Raw genomic sequence first — 20675 nt, forward strand, 5'->3', positions numbered from 1 at the left:
CACCTAAGGCTCACCCCTTCCAGGCAGAAGAACACCAAGTGCAAAGGCCCAGGAGTAGAAACATGCATGCTAGGTTTGGTGAAGAACAGAAAGGAGGCTAACCTGGCAGGAGAATAGCAGATGAGGTCACAGGTAGCCTGGAGCCAGATAATCTTGGGCCTTGTAAACCATGGTAAACATTTTGGATTATTTCTTGAGAATCATTTAAATGCATTAAGCATAATGTTGCTGGTATCTTAACAGTGATGTTAGAGAAGAAAGCATCTATAAACATTCAAGGAGAAAAACTGGGAGACCACAAAAGAGGGGAAAATGGGAAAAGAAAGCAAATGGGATTTCACAAACGGGGGATAAACTTTAGCAGTTGGACAGCAGGCACACTTGCCAGACCACCTTCCAGCATGTGTCTTGGGAGTTTTCATCGTTACTTTACGAAGCCTTTTTTACAGTAAGTATTTTTAAAATTGAATATATTGAAGATTTATGGACAAAGGCTAGGAAAACACCATTTATAGACTTGCATTACTGAGAAAATGCTTGCTCTAATTAAAGCAAATATGAGGCACAGATTTCTACCAGCTTCAGTTCAGTCCATACACTAAGATAATTTCTGTAAAAAACAAAAGCAACAACAAAAAGAAAAGTCTCTAGGATACACATAAAATGTAACATAAGCATGTCTAGTAAATTAAGACTGAGCACTAGCTTTTTTCCAGATGCACCATCCCCCCAAGCACCTTTGCTATGATTCTTTGATACATTTGGGGATAGTGCACATCAGCTAATACTATGCATAACATCATAATGTAGATGATAAATGTGAGAGGATACCACATTTACATACTTTCCTCCCATTTTCCATAAACAGTAATTTGTTAAGTCCTAAAGAATGTCATAAGCACAGTTTTCAATGTTATGGGATATACACAATAATTAGAAGTCATTACCCTCAAATGCACATTCTCCTTTTTCCCCTTTACTTCTAATCTCCTCATCCACCAACCCATTCTTCACAATGCCTGACCAGTCTCTTACCAGAGTAAAGGCTATTTATGGCAATCCCTTTCTCACTATCTTGCAGTGGGTCCCACTGATGATGGAATAAAGCCCCAAGTCTTGTTTATGATAGTGAAATCTCTAAAGTATGGCTCCACTCTACAGGCACAGTTTTACTTCCTATCTTTGCTACATTGCATCTTATGCTGTGAATTCAGTAAACTTTGCTCACTTTCCCCCATACTCTGAATCAAATCCCAGCTCAGCCCCTTATTTGCTGTGTAACCCTGAGAAAATTACTTATCCTCCCTATGCATCACTTCTTTCTCATTTAAATGGAATTAGTAATATTGTATACCTCATAACTTATGGGTTTTTCATGGGACTAAATAAGTATAGAAATTTAGAATAATGTAACATACATTGCAAGTGCTAAATAAATGTGAGCTATTATTACTGTTATGGGTTAAAGGAATTTCCTATTATTATTATTCTCTGACCAAAAAAAAAAAAAAAAGGCCTTCCTGCCTACTCTACTCCCAGAAAAATGCCTTCTCATTTTTCAAGACTCCACATAAATATCACCTCTTCTCTAAACCTTTTTTAACACATTGACTCACTTTTTTATTTCTCCTGTGCTTTTATGACAAATTTGAGCATCATTCTTCAACAGCATTATTTACACACCATTGATTATTAATATATAAGTTTGTTTGCCAGGCAGTATATGGGTTCTTTGAAGGCAAGGGCTCTATCTTTCTCAGTTTTTATCTTCTAAACCCAGAATAGGGCCTGGAGCACAGTAGTCTCTCAATTAATGTTTTGTTCAATCAACTGTTCAATCAGTAAATATGGAAAGACATTGATATTTCTCAAAACTTTTCCAATGTTGCCAGGAAATATTTCAAGTAAATTGAAGAATACAAGGCACAGATTTTGTAGGCTTCACTAAGAAACTAGCGCTAAATCACCTAAGTTTATGCCTACACTGTGCCTAAAATTTAGAGAAAAGTCAAGCATATACTATATTCATTGGTCTATTTTTACTCTTCCCCTAGTCATTCCAGTTTTGTATTGTCTGCTATAAGTTCCTGTAGACTATGAACTACACCTTTTAATACATTTGCATTCAATTATTAGGCACAAAAGTACATATTTCATGAACCTTCATGAAAATGGGAAAGATTCCCAAGACATAGGTAGAACTAAATGGGGAAAAGGGAGAAAAACACAAGTCTTTTTTTCTAATACTAACTCCAATCGAAAGAATATCATTCCTTGGGCAGGCATATTCCCACGGGTGAGCATGAATAGATGGACAGAGTGTGGTGTTCACCAATACATTTGCTCTTCAAGAGGAGAGTATAGGGAGAGGTGTGTGGGGAGCCCGGGATACAGTGAAGGCCGTCACCAGTAACTCTTCATAGAGCACTCTGCTGATTGTAGAGGAGAACCACTGACTGCAGTTAGAAAATTAGCAATGGAAGAAACCTGAAGAAGTTGGACACTGTGGCAGGTGCCAGTCAGGAAAAAGCAGGCCACAGAGCCAGGTAGAAGAAATTACACCTCTGAAGTTGTCACCCTTTGGGGTTAGGGATAAATAATATGTTGACCTAAGGACTCCAGCATTAATTTTCCAACTCCCTAAACATTTCATTGACACTTTGCAATGTAAGATGTGTTTTTTAATCTGTATTTTTTCATATCATCTAACAATGAGTATGGCGTCTACTACTGGGTTTCAGAACTCCAGGGAAAATTTGGAAATTTAAGATGGTGATTCAGAATCAAATTAATGGTTAACAGAGTAGAAATGCATGGAAGAAGCTAAAGCAATTCAGAACATTTTTTTTTATATCTGCAACATGTAATCTTGAAGAGAACATGAATTTAGAGTACTCTTATACTCTAAATGAAACTTAAATGAGATAATACATGTGAACATTCTAGAAAATAACTTAAAATATGGTAGGTGTTGGAATCTACACAGGTTGAATCAGAATTTCTTCTTGTTCACAGCAGTGCTCAATTCTATATGTTGAGGGTATTAAAAAAAAAAGTTTTTATAGGACCAGTTAATAACCTTTGATTTAGGCAAGTTCTTATAAGCCTTTTCTTGGTGTTCACTGAGGACCAAAAGCCAGATTATAAATATTATATGTTATATATAGATTAATCATCCAGAAGAATTTTCTAGTCCCTGGGCTATCAAGTATTGAGATTGTATACCAAATGGGGTTGGAGAACTATTTTCTCCAGAGTCATAAAAAATAGGGCAGATTTCCATATGTCAAAGATGGAGTAATTGTGGTCTGCCCAAGGGTAAAAGGAAGCAATGAGATAATCACTCAAATTCCTTCCAGATTTAGGATTGTTTAAATATTCTGATTAGTGACAATACACCAAATATCTACTTTTGTTTTCAGATATTTTAAAAATAAGCCCAGAGTCAATATTTCACAAGTGCTTCTTAAATTTTCTGCCATTAGCTCACACTTCATAACTTGGGCTTTCAAAACCAGAACTACACATTCATCTGACCAAAATATGAAATCTACAAATAACTAAAGATAAAAAAAAATTGTTCAGTGGGTTTGGACATAAACTGCATCTTCTGCATTGTTTAGCCTCATCATGAAAATTACTTTAATTTCAATGCTGGAATCAAAACAATCCAGTCTTCTTAAAAGAAGCTTACTGTCTACTGTAAAGTAATAACATGTTTTTAGAGACTTCTAAGTGCATATCTTGGAATTTCTAACTTAAATGCATGGTTTGGAAAATACCAATCGTTGATCGTGAAAGGATGGTTACATTTCATCATGACAGAGGCAAAAATAAAGTACTTATGCTCTTATTTACTCATGTAACTATTAGATATGATGCTAAAAAAACATAACTTTTAAGATAAGTGAAAAAGTCATTCAAATACATAAGGTGTATATTTTCTAAAAAGAAATTTTCATGGAATGTTTCATGAAAATAAGTTTGAAAAATACTAAACATACACCAAAATAAAACAATAGAAATAAATGTAAATATGGACTTAATCAAGACCTGAAAACAAACTGATAGAGCATTACTAAGAATGATAAGAAGTGAAGTATGTGAGTTAGGAGGGAGAAAAAGGGTGGAAATGAATCATGGTCATAACTAAAGTCATTTTATAAGTTTGGTGACTAATGGATTCTTTAAACCTATATTATGGTATATTATAACTAAGTCATATGTTTTGTGGGCTTCTTTTTTTTTGACAATTTGTAGAAATTTTTGTTTTAACCCATCTAGAAGATCACTCCAATAGCATAAGTTACCTTAGATATCATTTAATTGTTCTTCTTTGTAACTTGCTGTAAGAAAATTTGTATAATGCATGAGTGAAACTGGGTCTTTAATCACTTTAAAATTTGGGATCTTTTGAAGAGAAAAAAAATCCAGCATTTATAGCCTATATTCCTAACACATCAAAAATCTATTCCCAGTAAAAGAAAGGTCACATTATTATATTCAGAAACTCTACAATAAGGAAAATATTACCAAAGTTTTAGGAAGATTTACCATTATCTGAAAACTAGCTTACTAAGATTAAATGTCCTTCTGGTCAAAACAATGGTTCGATATTAACACAAGTATTAAAACATATAAGTCTATTAGTTAATTGTACATTTTCCATCTTAGTTCTTTTTAAAAGAATTAATTATACCACATCCCTTCTCCTTCAATTATATACTACTTAGCAAACTATATGAAAATACACACTAATAATAGGACAGGAGTAAACCACCAGAAAAAGGAGTTCTTCAGTTCATACTTATCATGAATTTCTTCATACCTATGCTGCATTGGTAGTTTTTAAAAAACTAATCATGCACATTCCACATATGAGACTATAATTAAGATTTAATTCATCAAAAACATGACCTAAAAAAAACTCCAATAAAACAATTATAAGAACTACAATCTATTTTCAGAAAACACAAATAACCATATCATTTTTAGCTAGGTAAAGTATGTTTTAGCTAAACATATGGTACCCAGCAAAAGCAAGCTACATATTTCTAGGAGTAAGTTGAATTTACCAATGTACTGTACAGTGGATGAGACAAACATTTCAGATGAGTGGAAAACAGAATTTAAGTAAATATTAATGTGCAAACTCAGATATCCTCTGTTTATGATGTTGGTTGGCAACCTAACATGCAGTCACAAAATCAGTGTTAGACTTGCCTATAAGAAGTACTAGCTCCCTTTATTGCTATGGTCCTTATGAAATAAAAACTATACAGATACCCAGTTTTGAAGAGTATCTTAATCTGAAAGAAAATACATCCTTCAGAGAAATCTGAAATGCCCTAGCATAGATAATAAAAGTTCATCTACTTTCTACTGTGCTTTTTTCTTACATTTCATGATCATACTGATTTAAGGAAGCTACCCTATTGCATATAACATATATGTTAAAGGTGGCAGACTCAGTGCAATTTTTACAGAAAGTTCTTGAATTTATTTACTTGGTATTCCTAAATAAATTGGAATTTATCACTGCCTATAAATTTGAGTTACTTTTTTTTTTTTTTTACAAGAGGCTCTTAAAGACGACAGCAATTTGAATCCAAATAAGTCTAATTAACCATGCCATTTCAGAAGTGGGAACTTTGTTCTCCCTTACCCTAAGTCAATAAATCAAAACCCCACTAGTTTCTACACTACCAACATGGCAATGCAATAATGAAGTTTAACTTGATGCATTGTCTTAAGACATAAATTAGAACTAAGATTAAAATCGTAATTCTTGTACCAAAAAATCTACTACTAAAAAAAATCATCAACAACATCCACAAAGCACCCCCCAAAATAGTCAGCTATCACCTCAGCATAGATTAAACAAAAAACTGAATGTGTACAACTCCTTCGGGATTTAATTTACCTAGAATCGGCTAGGTATTCTTTCTAAGCAGTAATTTTAAAGGCCCCCTACAGTTAAAGGCTTATTTTATCTGGAAACAGCTTGGCAGCACAATGATAATTTAATACACGGTGCGCTATGTATTCTTCGGCGGACCCGCTCTCCATTCATTTCACACTCGTGTTATGCATTATGAACAAAATTCAAATGTTCTGTTTTCTACATTTCTGAATCACGGCCGCTAATGAAAAGCACTACAGACACCTCCAAGTCCCGTCTTACCATGTATGAGCCACAGTGAAGCGCCGACGTTGCCGGATGCTTTTATTCACCAGCAACTTTCTGAAAAAGCATGGTGAGTTCCTTGGTGAACTGCGTGGAGAAATTTTAGGTGATGTAGGTCTGTTTCCCGGTAGTCTTGGAAGCTCGAGTTCTAAATGCATTTGCTCCTTGAAAGTCTTTATGCAAACCTCAGATTCGGAAGCAGTAAGTTCTTTTGAAGACTCTTTGGCTGTCATGTCTTATATGGAGCGCCGGCTTTCACCAACCAAAACAAAAACCTCAAACATAGCAGAGACACAGCTGCAGGTTAGGAGGCTATGAGTCTGCAAACTGTTTTCCAGTTTAATTTCAGAAGCTGCGGCTCCAGTGTATGAGCTGCTTAGAGCAAGAGCAGCATACTCGAAGAATGGCAAGTCAGGCTGTCACAAGGAGCTTTATCAGCCTGGCTTTGCCTCTGAAAATGCGCCAAAGTGCTTCCTATGTCAGTAGCCTCCTTGTGGATGAGGTTTGTCTGCAAGCTACACACTGACACTCACTGAATTCATTCAGCTGAATATATCAACTCATGAAATATTCATAAGGGCTTCTGATAAATCCTTTACATGTATTTTTTTTTTAAATCTTATCAAACAAGCTGCATTCACTAATGGATAGTCGGCAAAACGTAGTCACCTAGTCTCTTGTTTTGTTTGCACAAAAAGCAGAACTAGAGCCCGTCCAGCATGTGTGATATTTAAAGTCTTCATTCAGAATTATCTTGCCCTGTAATGCACACAACAGTAACTCCACCTACCAAATGCTTATTGGCCTACGATTATTTAAATAATTGCACTCTGTTTCCCTCTCAACAACACCCTCCATCGCTCAGATTTTCACAAGATTTATAAAGCTACTGCTCTCAACACAGTGAAAACATTAAATCAGGGATTGTCAAAAAGCCTAGCTAAAACAGCCCCCCGAATTCCATTTCTGAATGAAAAAGCTGATTTGCTGAAGTTTCTTTTTTTTCTCCCTTCTCCAGAAGATCCAAAACAGCATCAATATAAAAAAATGTCAGCTAACAGGAAAACATTGGATTTGGTTCATTCCCCTGAGGAATTTAAAGGCTAATCTTTATTCCAATAAACATTACCCTCATTCTTCTGTTTAAGCTCATTGTTCAAGGGTTGCCCACAGCAGCCAGTCTGTTAGTTAGATGCAAAGTCACTTCTGAAAGCCAAAGCTCTGCAGAACAGAAATGGAGGTAACAACACGGAAAAATGCTGCCCGGTAAAGTACAGAGTCCAAAGTCAAGCATTGCACGTGGGGGCAAGGAGGAGGTGTAAATGCACATGCACGTGTGCACTCAGGTGTACAAGACAGTTTATGTCTGAGTGTGTGTGTCTGTGTGTGTGTACTTTGTTCCTAAGGGCATGCAAATGAGATGTACAGGCAAGGGAATCCAAAAAATGTCTCAAGTTCTAAGGCAGATCATTGTTACCTAAAATTCCATTTAGAAATAGACTGACATGCAGCTTCTATACTTCAAAAGGCACGTGGAAGTGAAAAGAATATGGTGTTGTTTGAAGTGTACGGATGTTGTGAAAAGTCTGCACCAGCAATGACTGCCGCCAGGGCCAGCCTGATCTCATAAAAAAATTGACAAAGCAGAACTAGGGCTAGGCAGTGAGAGTGGCAGTTAAGGAATGATTCACAGGAAGACTTCAGTAAATAAGGGAGACATTAATTTTCCTCTAAGGTGTGAGGACTTCCACCTTTATAAAATCATTCACATATGTCACATACTCTGGCTGAACATCTGAAGGACTGAATAAGAGCAGACGATGACCTAGGAAAAGATGAACCCCATGCCCGCCTTAGAGGGAAGTCGGTCAACCATAACAGAAAGGATTCAAACTCCTAGTTTACAGGTACTATCTTGGAAAGTTCTCAATATTGCAATAACACCCTAAAAATATTTCAGGAACAAAAGCAAAGTTAGGGAATTTCAGAGTTGGAATAAATCCCAGTCATCACCTTGTTCAGCTCCTCATTTCAAAGACAAGGCAATAGTCCTACTAAAGAACTTCAGTAACTTGTCCCAAGTTATATTTGCAGTTGACAGTAGACCTAAAGATAAAGTCCAGGCTTTCTGATTCCCAATAGAGCATTCTTTTATTATATGGAACTGAGAACTCAAAACAGTCAGTTTGTCCCACTAGGCCCCGGCACATATTCTTTATATATCAACTTCCCTATTTGAGAATGGCTTGTTAGTAATATCATGGGAGAAAATATTGCTGGTACCTATTTACTTCATTATGAAAAAGCTAGGACTTTCCTCCAATGATAATGTGATTTAAAGCTGAGACAAGAGAATATATGATCCTACCAATATTCAGAGTGACTCATCTGCAAGAAAAAAAAGGCAATTTGAAGTTACGAAGATCTCTCTCGTATTCACTTTTTAAGGTTGCCAAAATAAAGTAAGCATTTCAGGGATTCTTTCTCTCCCCAATGATGGCAAATTTCATAACCTAGATTTAGCTGTATGTAAACCGGGGTTCAAGTAGGGAAATGTTGATAGACACTTACCTAAAACAGCATAATGATACAACTGTAATTACTTCCCAATTCTTATTGGTAATTTTTAAAAAGATTTTATTTATTTATTCATGTGAGACACACAATGAGAGGCAGAGACATAGGTAGAGGGAGAAGCAGGCTCCATGCAGGGAGCCTGATGTGAGACTTGATCCCAGGACTCCGGGATCACATCCTGAGCTGAAGGCAGGCGCTCAACCACTAAGCCACCTGGGTCCCCTCTTATTAGCAATTTATGTGACATTATGTGACATTACACATTATTCTTTTCACTGTCTACTATGACAAGCCAATATCCCAGTTAAAGAAATTTTGGGAGTCATCCTAAGACAGAAAATTCTCAAAAATAAAGTCTGTTCACTCCACTAACTCTAGATAATATTAAGGAACACCAAAGACAGTTAATTGAGATATAAAACTTAAAAGATTATCAGACTATTTTAAGTCTAAATGAGTTACTCAGAGGAAAGGAAATGCATGTCTACAGGTAAATGCAGTAATGTTTGTTTCTAGAGTCAAAATGCCAAAGAAAAAACTCTATACCGTGTTAACTATTGAAATCAAAGATGAATCTAGGAAGTAGGAAATGGGAGGTGGTATCTAAGAAAAAGTACACAAAAGCACAGTGAAAGCTGCTATACTTGCCGCTATACTTCAGCAAAGAATATACTGTTCTGAGAGAGACAGGAGAACTGGAAAAAGAGCCAAGAAGAAAGCAAACAGTTTATGTGCCCTTCTGAGAGCCCAGGAAGGAGCCAAAGTAAAAACCTTCCTATCTACATGCCATGCTTAGCCCCTGGCATCTCAAAAAGAGAGATGAGTAATTCTGAGTCAATTTATTAGTGCGCAGGGCACCTGGGTGGCTCAGTGGTCAAGTGTTTGCCTTTGGCTCAGGTCATGATCCCGATCCGGGGATCGAGTCCTGCATCGGGCTCCCCCCGGGGAGCTTGCTTCTCCCTCTGCCTATGTCTCTGCCTCTCTCTCTGTGTCTCTCTTGAATAAAATAAAATCTTTAAAAAAAATTATTAGTGTGCAGATAGTTGCCCTTGGGAATTACTTGAGAATTCCAATTATAGCTATGTCTCAATTTTAAATTAAATTCCTGGTATCCACATCCTGTGAAAGCAATAAGAATCAAGAATTTATCATAACAAAACATCATTAAAGGATCTGGATAGAGTTATATGGTCAAAAACAATCAATAATGTGTTATTTATAAATATTACAGACAACTTGAAAACATTTTGACTTTCCATTAAATTGAAATGGAAAGCAAATTAATTATAACCAAAACAAAATGATAAACTTTTAGTGCAAGTATTATGATGTTGTTAAATGTATTTTAAAGGTTATGGCTCTGTAAGCAAATTATTTTAAGTAAAAACAATTACATTCTTCCCATATTCAATATCTTTCAGATTTTAAAAGTTTACCTGGAATTAACTTTCTCTGAACTGAGGGACCAATTTTTAACTAACTACTATTATAAAACTAAAGTATTTAAAGGCACAAAACCACTGATTCTATGCAATAATATTACATATAACAATGTTGAACAAAAAATAACATGGCACACATTTACTCTAAATACAAAGCTGGATATTGGAGAAGAGAGAATTAATCCAGAAGTTTCTTTTTGAAGAGGAGTAGATTTGGGATGCCTGGGTAGCTCAGTGGTTGAGTGTCTGGCTTCAGCTCAGGGTGTGGCCCCAGGGTCCTGGGATCGAGTCCCACATCGGCTCCTTATAGGAAGCCTGCTTCTCCCTCTGCCTATGTCTCTGCCTCTCTGTGTGTGTCTCTCATGAATAAATAAATAAAATCTTTAAAAAAAAGAAGAGGAATAGATTTAAGAGTATCAATATTAAAATAGTTAAAAGATTGTGGATGATATCTTTTAAGTCACTATCCAGTGTTCTTTTTCTAAAACATACCACCTGAGCACAGCCATTAGGCTCTATTTTGCCTAAATACAAATGAGCTCTTCTTTCAGACAAGGTAAGACGTGAATAAAGAACACCAAGAAACACTGGTAGCCTCTCAACAGAATGCCCCACTCACCACAGATGGCAACTTCTCCCAATGTCTCTATTTCAGAAATATCTCTATTTGAAGAAATAGAGCTAGAGTTATTCTAATGTGACTGAGGAAAATATCACATTCAGCTGAATGGAAATAGTTGTCTAGCCATCTTGGAGCAGAACAATTAACTGACCATTCTTTAAGAATTAAGGGATTACGGAAAAGTAGCATACATTTCCTGCATGCCTACTGGGTGCCAGACATTGTTGTAAATATTTCAACAAGTCATTTCAGCTTTCACTCATTATAAACTATCAGACAAGTGGTATTGAAATCTTTGTTGGACTTCCCAGTAGTATTAACCTCAGATGTCCTTGAGGGTTGGGCTTAGTCTTGTTCGTTTCTAGAATATGGAACAGAGTCTGGCACAGTTGATATTTAATAAATATTTGTAGACTGAATGCACAATTTTTTGCTCATTTTCAGATGAGATCATCAAGACACAAAATTGCATATCTTTAAGGAGTTGATCCTGCAACATACTTTTTATAACAGAGGAATCTAATGAGACAAAAGAGGGAATACATGCTCCCAAGGTGGTCTGGTCATGTCACTCTTTTTTTTTTTTTTTTAATTTTTATTTATTTATGATAGTCACAGAGAGAGAGAGAGAGAGGCAGAGACACAGGCAGAGGGAGAAGCAGGCTCCATGCACCGGGAGCCTGATGTGGGATTCGATCCCGGGTCTCCAGGATCGCGCCCTGGGCCAAAGGCAGGCGCCAAACCGCTGCGCCACCCAGGGATCCCATGGTCATGTCACTCTTAAAAGTGTATTTTCACAAGTACTAAATGTCCTTGAGTCTGAAGTCATTTAGCATGTTATCTTTATAAGATTATATGAATGCTTCACTTTTATCCATTTAATTACTCACCATTATGAAACTAGTGCTCCAGAAGGATCAGTTTTAATCTGTACCACCTCCAATGTCACCTGAATCCTACAGAGGGAAGTTATATTGCTTATACTTCTTCCTAGAATTTATGTTTCATGAGAATAAGAACTTTGTTTTGTTCACTGGTATAATCCTCAAACCTAGAACAGTACTGACTACATAGTAGGTATTTAAATAAATATTTGTTGGATGAATAAATGAATGATCTCCTGAGTGCAGATTAAAATAAGGGAGGGAGGTAGTAAGCCAAAATTGGATAAAACACCTTACTCAAAGGAGAGCAAGAGCTACAATGGCATTAAGCCATAACCCTTCCACAATTTTGCATTTTATTTTATGTAGTTTTCACTGCCTAAACGTGTTACTTCTCTACTTTCTTTGCCAAGAATACCGTCTCATCCACTGAGGCTAAATTCAAATGAAAACTCTTCACTAAAACCTTTCTCAGCTTCCATAGGCAGAGTCAGCTGTTTCACCCCATCTGCATGCCACCAGCACTGGATTCATCTTCAGAATTTTTCAGAGGATATAGTACTACATATTTTTGTTTGTCTCCTAAAGTAACCTATGAACTCTCCAAGGACATAAATTATTTTATTCATCTCTTTATCTCCACAGCCTGACATTGCTCTGATTGTTTAGTTTATGTTGATTGAAAATATGAATAGAAAATGAATATAGTGCCCCAAATCATGCCTCCTGTCAGCCAGAGATTGTTCTTATTGTCTTGACAGCTAGTCTAGCCAACCCCCAACTTCTTGTACTTGGGCTTACAAATATTTCCAAAATGAGCTTCTTAAATCCTAGCAGTTTGGTTATGTTTGCCATTTTAACCAGCATTTCTTCATTCTTTTAAAAAAATTAGTATTATTACTATTATTATCATTCACATTCTTACTGCAAAGCAAAAGCGGAATATCCATGTGTCATGATCTCTGTTGATTAGATGATGTACATATAGGATAGATTTGCTAGGCCCTCTCCTCACGGTGCTTTCTGGTTTTGGCAGAGTAATTAGGTGCTTATGTCACAAAGCACATCCTGTGAAGGCAGAGTACACAGACAAAAATACTAAGGAAGATCCTCTCTTTGTTTCCTGGGTCATTGTTACCATCAAGATATATTAGCAAAGATGAGTCAGATACCTAAATGCAAGGAGAGAAACTGTTCCCATGGTAGGTGTTTTAAAATCTGCATTAAAATAAGGTATTCCAGTTCCCAATGATAATACTAACCTGTCAGCAAATTACCTAGAAGGGTGATTTCAAATGAATAGGAAATTAGGAACATATATGTTAAAAACAAAGGCACATTGGGAAAACCTCTTTCTCTAAATGAGCTTGTATCTTTTTATTATTTCTACTCTGTCAGAAGTCTTCTGTGAAATATGTAAAAAGAAAAAAGTATGGTATTAATCTACAGTTAAAAATTTTAAATGTAAATAATGATCAGTGTGGGGCCAATTAACTATGATACTACAGAGATCATAGAAAGAATATAGCACACATGAAAACTAAGTCAAATTCATTCCATTGCTCTTAAAAAGAGATTAATATTAAGGGATCCATTTCATTTTTAAGTATTTATATTTGCAAGTATTTTACAGAAATAATATTTTCCTAAATTAGTGGATAACAGTGTGAGTCCAAAAAGGATACAGAACACATATCAACATGGAAAATGCTTCCAAAATAGTGGATTAGATCACAATTGTCTCACTTAATTTCAACACTGGCTTATTTACAACATATTCTGTTAATTTAAAGTCTATTCACATCAGAAATTTTTAAAAATTCAGTGACATTAATGATGATCGTTTTTTGATTTATAATGAAAAAAACAATCTTACTTAAGACTGTGTGAAATTCTAGTATTAGGAAGTAACTCAAATTTAATTTCATATAAATATTTCATACCACTGAAACAGTGCAATATTAGCATATGTAAAATCCAAGAGTGGGGACATTTTATATGTAAGCATGCCAAACTTTGTAGCGAAGATTTTTAAATAGAATGTATATTTTTATAAAGCTCCCTTGGTTACTTTTCATCTCTCTTGTTTTATTTTTAAATTTATCATACAATGAGATTGACCATTTTTGGTACAGTGTTCTATGAAATCTAACACATCTGGAGCCATGTAACCTGTATCATAATTAGGATACAGAACAGTTCTGTTAACCCCAAAACTTTCCCAGTGATGTCTTCCCACTGGTTCTAGTTCTATGACTTGGAAATACCATGATAGACTTTCAAAGATCTATCCTCCAGTACTTTATTTTATATCTTAAATAACTACAGCTCTTTGAATTATTCCTTATCAAACACAGATAAGACAGTTATTTGTAACACTTAGGCTGACCCTCTGACATTCATAATAGTAATGAGAGGGGGTGCATTAGTTTTCTGGGTCTGCCATTCCAAATATCACTGATCAGGTGGATTAAACAACAGGTATTTATGATCTCAAAGTACTGGAAATTAGAAGTCCAAAAACAAGCTGTCAGCAGGGTTGGCTCCTTCTGAAGGGTTGTGGAGGAAGGATCTGTTCTGTGCCATTTTTCTTGGCTTGTAGATGGATGGGTTCTCTCTATATCTCATCACATTGTCTTCCTTCTCCTCATGACTCTGTCTGTCCACATTTCCCCTTTTATAAGAACACCAGTCCTATGGATTAGGGTCCACTTTGATGACATCATTTTGACTTGATTACTTATATAAGGATTCCGTATCCAAATAAGGTCATATTCTAAGGTAATGGGAGTTAGGACTTCAACATACTAATAATATGGGAGAGACACAATTCAACCCATAACTTTCTACATTCTGACTCTTCAAAATTCATGTCCTTCTCACATGCAAAATATATTGATCCCATTTTAATCTTCCCCAAAATTTTTAACTTTGCGGCATCAACTCGCTCATTTAAATAATCCAAATCAGTTATGGGTAAAATTTGGGGCAAGATTCATTGTGGGACAAAATTCCTCCCAATCTGTGAACCTAGGAAACCAGACAACAACAGAGATAGGATGAGGAACAGGATAGATATTTCCATTCCAAAAGGGATAAATTGGAAGGAAGAAAAGGTCATGGGTCCCAAGCATGTCTAAAACCTACTAGGACAAATTCCATTAGAATTTGAAACTTGAAAGTAATCTTTTTTGGTTCACTGCTTGGTCCTCTGAGCCCTCAGCCCTGAGGTGGAGTGCCCTCCAGAACCAAGGAAGTGGTTCACCCTCTGAAACTGAGGAAGAGGCTCCCTTCTGGAATGAAGGAGGACATTGCCCCACCCTCCTGGACTTATGCCCTCTGGGCATGTAGTGTCCGTAGTAGCCACTGGCCTCTGAATTGCCTTCAAGGTTATTCTTTACTTTTCTTAAAGGATTATACATGTCTACAACTGGATAGATTTATCAGCCTGTCTCCTACCTGTGGAATCTCAGAAGTCTGATAGCCTTCCTTCATTTCATTCTCTGTCTCCCTTCAATCCAAACTGGCAGTGTTTCTGCTGATAAAAATTTTTTTTCAAAAGCCTGGGGGAGTCTTCCATGCAATCCATAGGGGTCCAAGCCATCAGACAAGGGAATCCACCATAGATCTTTCCTGGATAACCACCTCTGTCTTCCTTACTTTTGCTGAGATGATTGATTGGATCCACGAGTTACATGGTTGTCCAGCTATACCCTTGATGTTCTCTCTAGAACACATTTTCTCTTTTGCAATAGGAAAAGGTTGAGAATTTTCCAATCTTCAAGTCCTGGTTTCTTTATACTTACCAACTTCTTCAATTTATCTCTCTCTTCTTGTATTTTACTATAAGCAGAAAGGAGAAACCAAGTCATGCCTTCAACATTCAGCCTGGAAATATTCTCGGCTGACAATCCAATTTTGTCACCTACAGTTTCTACTTCCCAACAACAACAACAACAACAACAACAACAAAAAGAACATAATTCAGCCAAGTTCTTTGCCATTTTATAACAAGGATCACCTTTTCTCCAGTGTCCAATTCATGTTCTTCACTTCCACCTGAGACCTCAACAGAAGCACCTGTAACAATTATATTTCTACCAAATCTCCTCAAGGCAATCTCGTTCCTTCTAGTCCCTCCCTCCCCACAGTTCCAAAGCCACTTCCACATTTTTAAGTATTGTTACAGCAATCCCCCACTTCTGGTACCAAAATCTGTATTAATTTGATAGAGCTGCTTTAAGGAAGTACCATAAACTGGGTGATCAAACTACATAAATTTTCTGCCTCACAGTGTTGGAATTTAGAAGAACAAAATCAAGGTGAGGGCAGACTTGGTTCCTTCCGAGGGTTCTGAGAGAAGGGCATTTTCCAGGCTTCTCTTGAGGAAGTGAAGGGCAGAAGGAGAAAGAGAGAACAAGTTGGGGGATAAGATATAGTAACTAGTATTACTGAGAGCTTACTATGTACTAGGTGCTTTTGCACACATTATCCTCACATACCTCATAATAGCTCTTTGAAGTATAATCTACCCTTTACAGATGAACAAACTGAATTACAGGAAGGTAATTACCCAACATCATCCAGTTAGTAAGGATTTGAACCCAAAATCACTGAACTTCAAAACTCAAGCTCTTATCTGCTATACTACATTGCAAAAGAAAAACAAGAAGGAAACATACGGATATGCCCGAAATATAAAGAAAATTCCACTGTATAAAAACTATTAACTTTTTTTAAAAAGACTTTATTTATTTATTCATGAGAGACAGAGAGAGAGGCAGAGACATAGGCAGAGAGAGAAGCAGGCTCCATGCAGAGAGCCTGATGTGGGACTCAATCCTGGATCTCCAGAATCATGCCCTGGGCTGAAGGTGGTGCTGAACTGCTGAGCCACCCCGGCTGCCCCCTATTAACTTTAATTATGTTATATCCTGAAACTAGAATTACTTCTTTATAAATGCCATATTTCAGGACAATAGAAAATAATTTGAAGATGCAATAAAAATTATTAGTTTCACCTGGGCAGCAAGTAACTTCACTAATGAGTTATTTTTTAAATAATTTTGTCTGACTGTGACCTTATTAGTTTTTTTTTTTATTTCTTTTTTTTTTAAGATTTTATTTATTCGTTCACAGAGACAGAGAGAGAGAGGGAGAGAGAGGCAGAGACACAGGCAGACGCAGAAGCAGGCTCCATGTAAGGAGCCTGAATGGGGACTTGATTCCTGGGACTCCAGGATCACACCCCGGGGCCAAAGGCAGGCGCCAAACCGCTGAGCCACCCCTGGATCTCCCCTTATTAGCTTTAAGTCAGTTTTGGAAGGGGGAAATAATTGGCTCAATGGGCCTTAGCATGTTCATTCATTTGCAACTCAACATTAGAATTTATTTGACCTTTATGTGTTGTTAAAAACTAGGAATTTTTCTTATAAATCTCCTTTTTGTTTCTGTTCTTAAATATTAAAAATAGAAATATCCTCCTATGAATCTCTTCCTAGCATGTTTTAGCTTCTAAACAGAAACTCTTGAAACTTAACATTTTGGGACTCCCAGGTTAAAAACCTCATCCTCTTGGTTATCATTACTGTAAAAAGCATTTTTCTATGAAATCCATACTCATTTTCAAGTTCTGGGAACAGATTTTAAACTGTTTCATTTGTGCTACATTAGCTATAACCAATATTTTTATTTTATTTTTGGTAATTTAATCATTATAGAAGTGAGACTAAATTTTTAAAGATACCGCTTTTGTGTAATCTCTTTAAATTTTTCTCTCCTTTGGAATCCAGGTCATTCTTAGCAGATACTCTAAGGTGCCACTTCACACCAACCCCCTACTCCAGAGTCAATTACAGACTCTTTAATTCCATTTCCCAATCTGTGCCTAGCACCAGTTCTTAGTTCAGTTTTCTGGATTTTCAGACACATTTTGAGACGCAATTTGGGTTACAGTAGCCACTAAAATTCATGGGCACTGCTTGTCATTTACAGAAGCCAAAGAAAATTTCATCTTCAGAAAAATATAAATTCAAAGTGAAACATATTGAGAACATAAATGAGACTCAAATAAAAAAGAAAAGGAACACCCCTCCCCCTTTGTAGCAGGTGACTTATACCCTAAAATCGCAGCCTATGATTATGGCTGTAGATTCCATCAGATTATTTTTTACCACTAAGGAAATGTGCCTCTTAAGGCAGAGATCCAAATTTCTGAATCGTGACAGTAACAGCTGAAGACTAAAGATAGACAGTCAAAATAGCATTTTCTGTACATTTTCAGCTGTTAAAAAAGCAGTTACAGTACATTATGTATGAAGTATATTGTTTTAATCCTGTGATGGTTCCACCAGGGGGAAAGACTTATGACAGAAAATATTATTTCCTGCTTTCACTGTATACACATCTTTAAAATGGTGATGACTCCTTTTCCTAATAGAATCTTTTCAAATGTATTTCATATAAAATAAGTTTTATGAACAAAACATTTCCTATTTTAAATAAATGTTGAATTTACAATTTGGCCCATCACATGGCCAAGCACACTCACCAAAGGGGCTATTTGCTTTTACCTCTGCCTGGACAGCTCCTTTTCTAGATCTTTCTATGGTTCCTTCCTTATTTCCTCAGATATATGTTCATACATCTTCTCCTCAGGGAGGCTCTACCTACTTATTCTGTGTAACACAGTGCCCCTAGCCTCCCTCTCACTTTACTCAGATTTGTTCCAACAGCATCTATCACTCCCTGATATTGCTTGTTGTCTGTCACTCCCACTAGAACCAAAGTCCCATGAGGACAGAGACCTTCAGTTTTCTTTACTACATTGACTCCAACACCTGAAACAATGTCTAATATACAGTAGGTATTTAATAAATATCCGCTTAACAAAGAAAGGCCACATGGTTAAATTATAAGAACACTTATCCGCACTCTCATTAAGCACTCATCCCCTTGTCCATCACCTCAACCAAGTCTTAAAGAAAATTCATTCCTACATCCCTGAAAAGAGATGCTGAGAGACATGTGCAGAATGACAGATCAAAGGCAAGGAGAAGTGGTCTTGAATTCTCTACTCCTCATGACCTTTTAGCCACCACTGCTGGGGGACCATTGAAAAGTTGAACCTTCCGTATGCAGAGAAATATCCCAATTATCTATTGCTTAGCCCAAACACTTCTTGCTAGACAGAAGGCAAAGCAGACATGAACTTGTGACCTTCCCGATGGAGTAACTGCACCACCATCCAGTAGGATTCGCTCTTCCAGCTAGCACAATAGTAACACTGTGTACAGAGCATGATTCACAGGGGACACAGGAGCTCCGCCAAAGGCAGGAAGGCAATCTGTACAGAATACTATATGCTGAGAAGGCTTTCTTTTCATTTCAAAATGAGAAGCAAGCAATTTGGGGGATGGTAATGGTCCAGGTAGCATTATACGTCCCTTCGGTGGGAAGACCCAAGATATGTGAATCATTTCTTCTTTTGTGGGGCATGGGGTGCCAATAAAGAATTTCATTTTGGTAAAGTAATGGAAATGTTTTCTGAACTTGATATTCAGTTTTTCATAGCTCAATAAAACAGGAAGGTGATGAAGATGATGATGATGATGATAAAAAATAGCAAAATATTTCACATACACCTGAGTTAGATGGCTAAAAATATTTATTAAAAGGATAATGGCTAATGGGATTTTTGAAGAATATATATTAAAAATCCAGATATATATAAATGAATGAGATGCCGAGACACTCGTGAATCTGTATAAAATTTTAAATGATCCAGTATTCAAAACATTGAGCTTTTTTCAAGGAGATTTGTGGCAAGCATAGTAATTCTCCTTTCAATTCTAAGCTATCATTTATATTGTCCAGAACCACTGCATTATAATTAAGAACTATTTTGCCATAGATAACATTAAATTTCCTAAACAGTACTCTTGGTGCTTTTTATTAAGATTACTAAGCACAAAAATACAGCAATCTATAAAAATCTGTATGTGAAAATACTTATGTGGAAACAAATTAAGCTGCTGATAAATTGAAGAGCAATCAAGGAGAATGACCTAAGAAAATGAATTATTTATCATGACTCCGTGCCTTGAGATTTAACATAATCCAGCTTCTTCATCATCATAGGGCAATTCATTCAAGCTTTCTGTTTCTCAGGTCCTTGCCTGTAAAATGCAAATGTTCATACCTAGTATTTTGCAGGGTAATTCATGTAAATTAACAAACTCCAATTTAAAATTTAAACAGCATTGCATTGCAATGCAATCTGGTAGGCACATACATTTGGATAGTAATATTCCCTAGTAGGATCTAAAAAGTGTAATAGACATTATCATATTCATTTTTAGGCATTCCCTGTAAAGAGGGAAATTCCAGACTCAGTGTGGCTTCTTAGCTTTTGTGTACAGTTCCCTTTTGTCCACTTTCCCAAATTTAAATAAAGTAAAGCTTTCTCCTCAAGACCTAAGACAAGATTTTCAAAGCAAAGAGCAAATAGAGTAAGAATACCATGGAGTTAGTTTCTGATAATTAGTATATGTAACATTTCTTGGAAGAAAGAACAATACATCTCCATTTCCCTATAGGAACCAGAATAATGCTAGATCTGGTTGGATGTTTGTGTCTTATTCCATTACAAAATACACAAAAATTCACAAAGGGAATAAACATTTGTTAAGGGATTACTTGTATTAAATGCTTAAAGTATTATCTCCTGTAATGCTTAAGATAATTTCATGATGCAGGTCTTCTTATAGAGAAAATTTCATATAGAAAAATTTCAGTCCCAGATAGTTTATTTTTTTAAAAGACTTTATTTATTTATTCATGAGAGACAGAGAGAAAGGGAGAAGCACAGACACAGGCAGAGGGAGAAGCAGGCTCCATGCAGGGAGTCCAACGTGGGACTCGATTCCGGGTCTCCAGGATCACACCCTGGGCTGAAAGCAGCA

The 20675-nt window shown here is 36.3% G+C and overlaps 1 protein-coding gene across 2 annotated transcripts in view; it reads right to left on the reverse strand.

Annotated features, from left to right (window-relative positions):
* Nucleotides 1–20675, reverse strand: part of PDE4B (phosphodiesterase 4B) — a 432607-nt gene that overhangs the window by 346845 nt on the left and 65087 nt on the right. Inside the window, exon 1 of one of the 2 annotated variants that reach the window (XM_041771486.1) lies at nucleotides 6185–6959. The exons of the other annotated variant lie outside the window; for it this stretch is intronic. Within the exon in view, the coding sequence (XP_041627420.1) occupies nucleotides 6185–6420 (236 nt within the window). The 5' untranslated portion in view covers nucleotides 6421–6959. Of the gene's footprint in view, nucleotides 1–6184; nucleotides 6960–20675 lie in introns of those variants that run through there. 2 annotated transcript variants of the gene reach the window in all.

This window comes from Vulpes lagopus, chromosome 10 (assembly GCF_018345385.1).
Source record: "Vulpes lagopus strain Blue_001 chromosome 10, ASM1834538v1, whole genome shotgun sequence".
Taxonomy (NCBI): Eukaryota; Metazoa; Chordata; class Mammalia; order Carnivora; family Canidae; genus Vulpes; species Vulpes lagopus.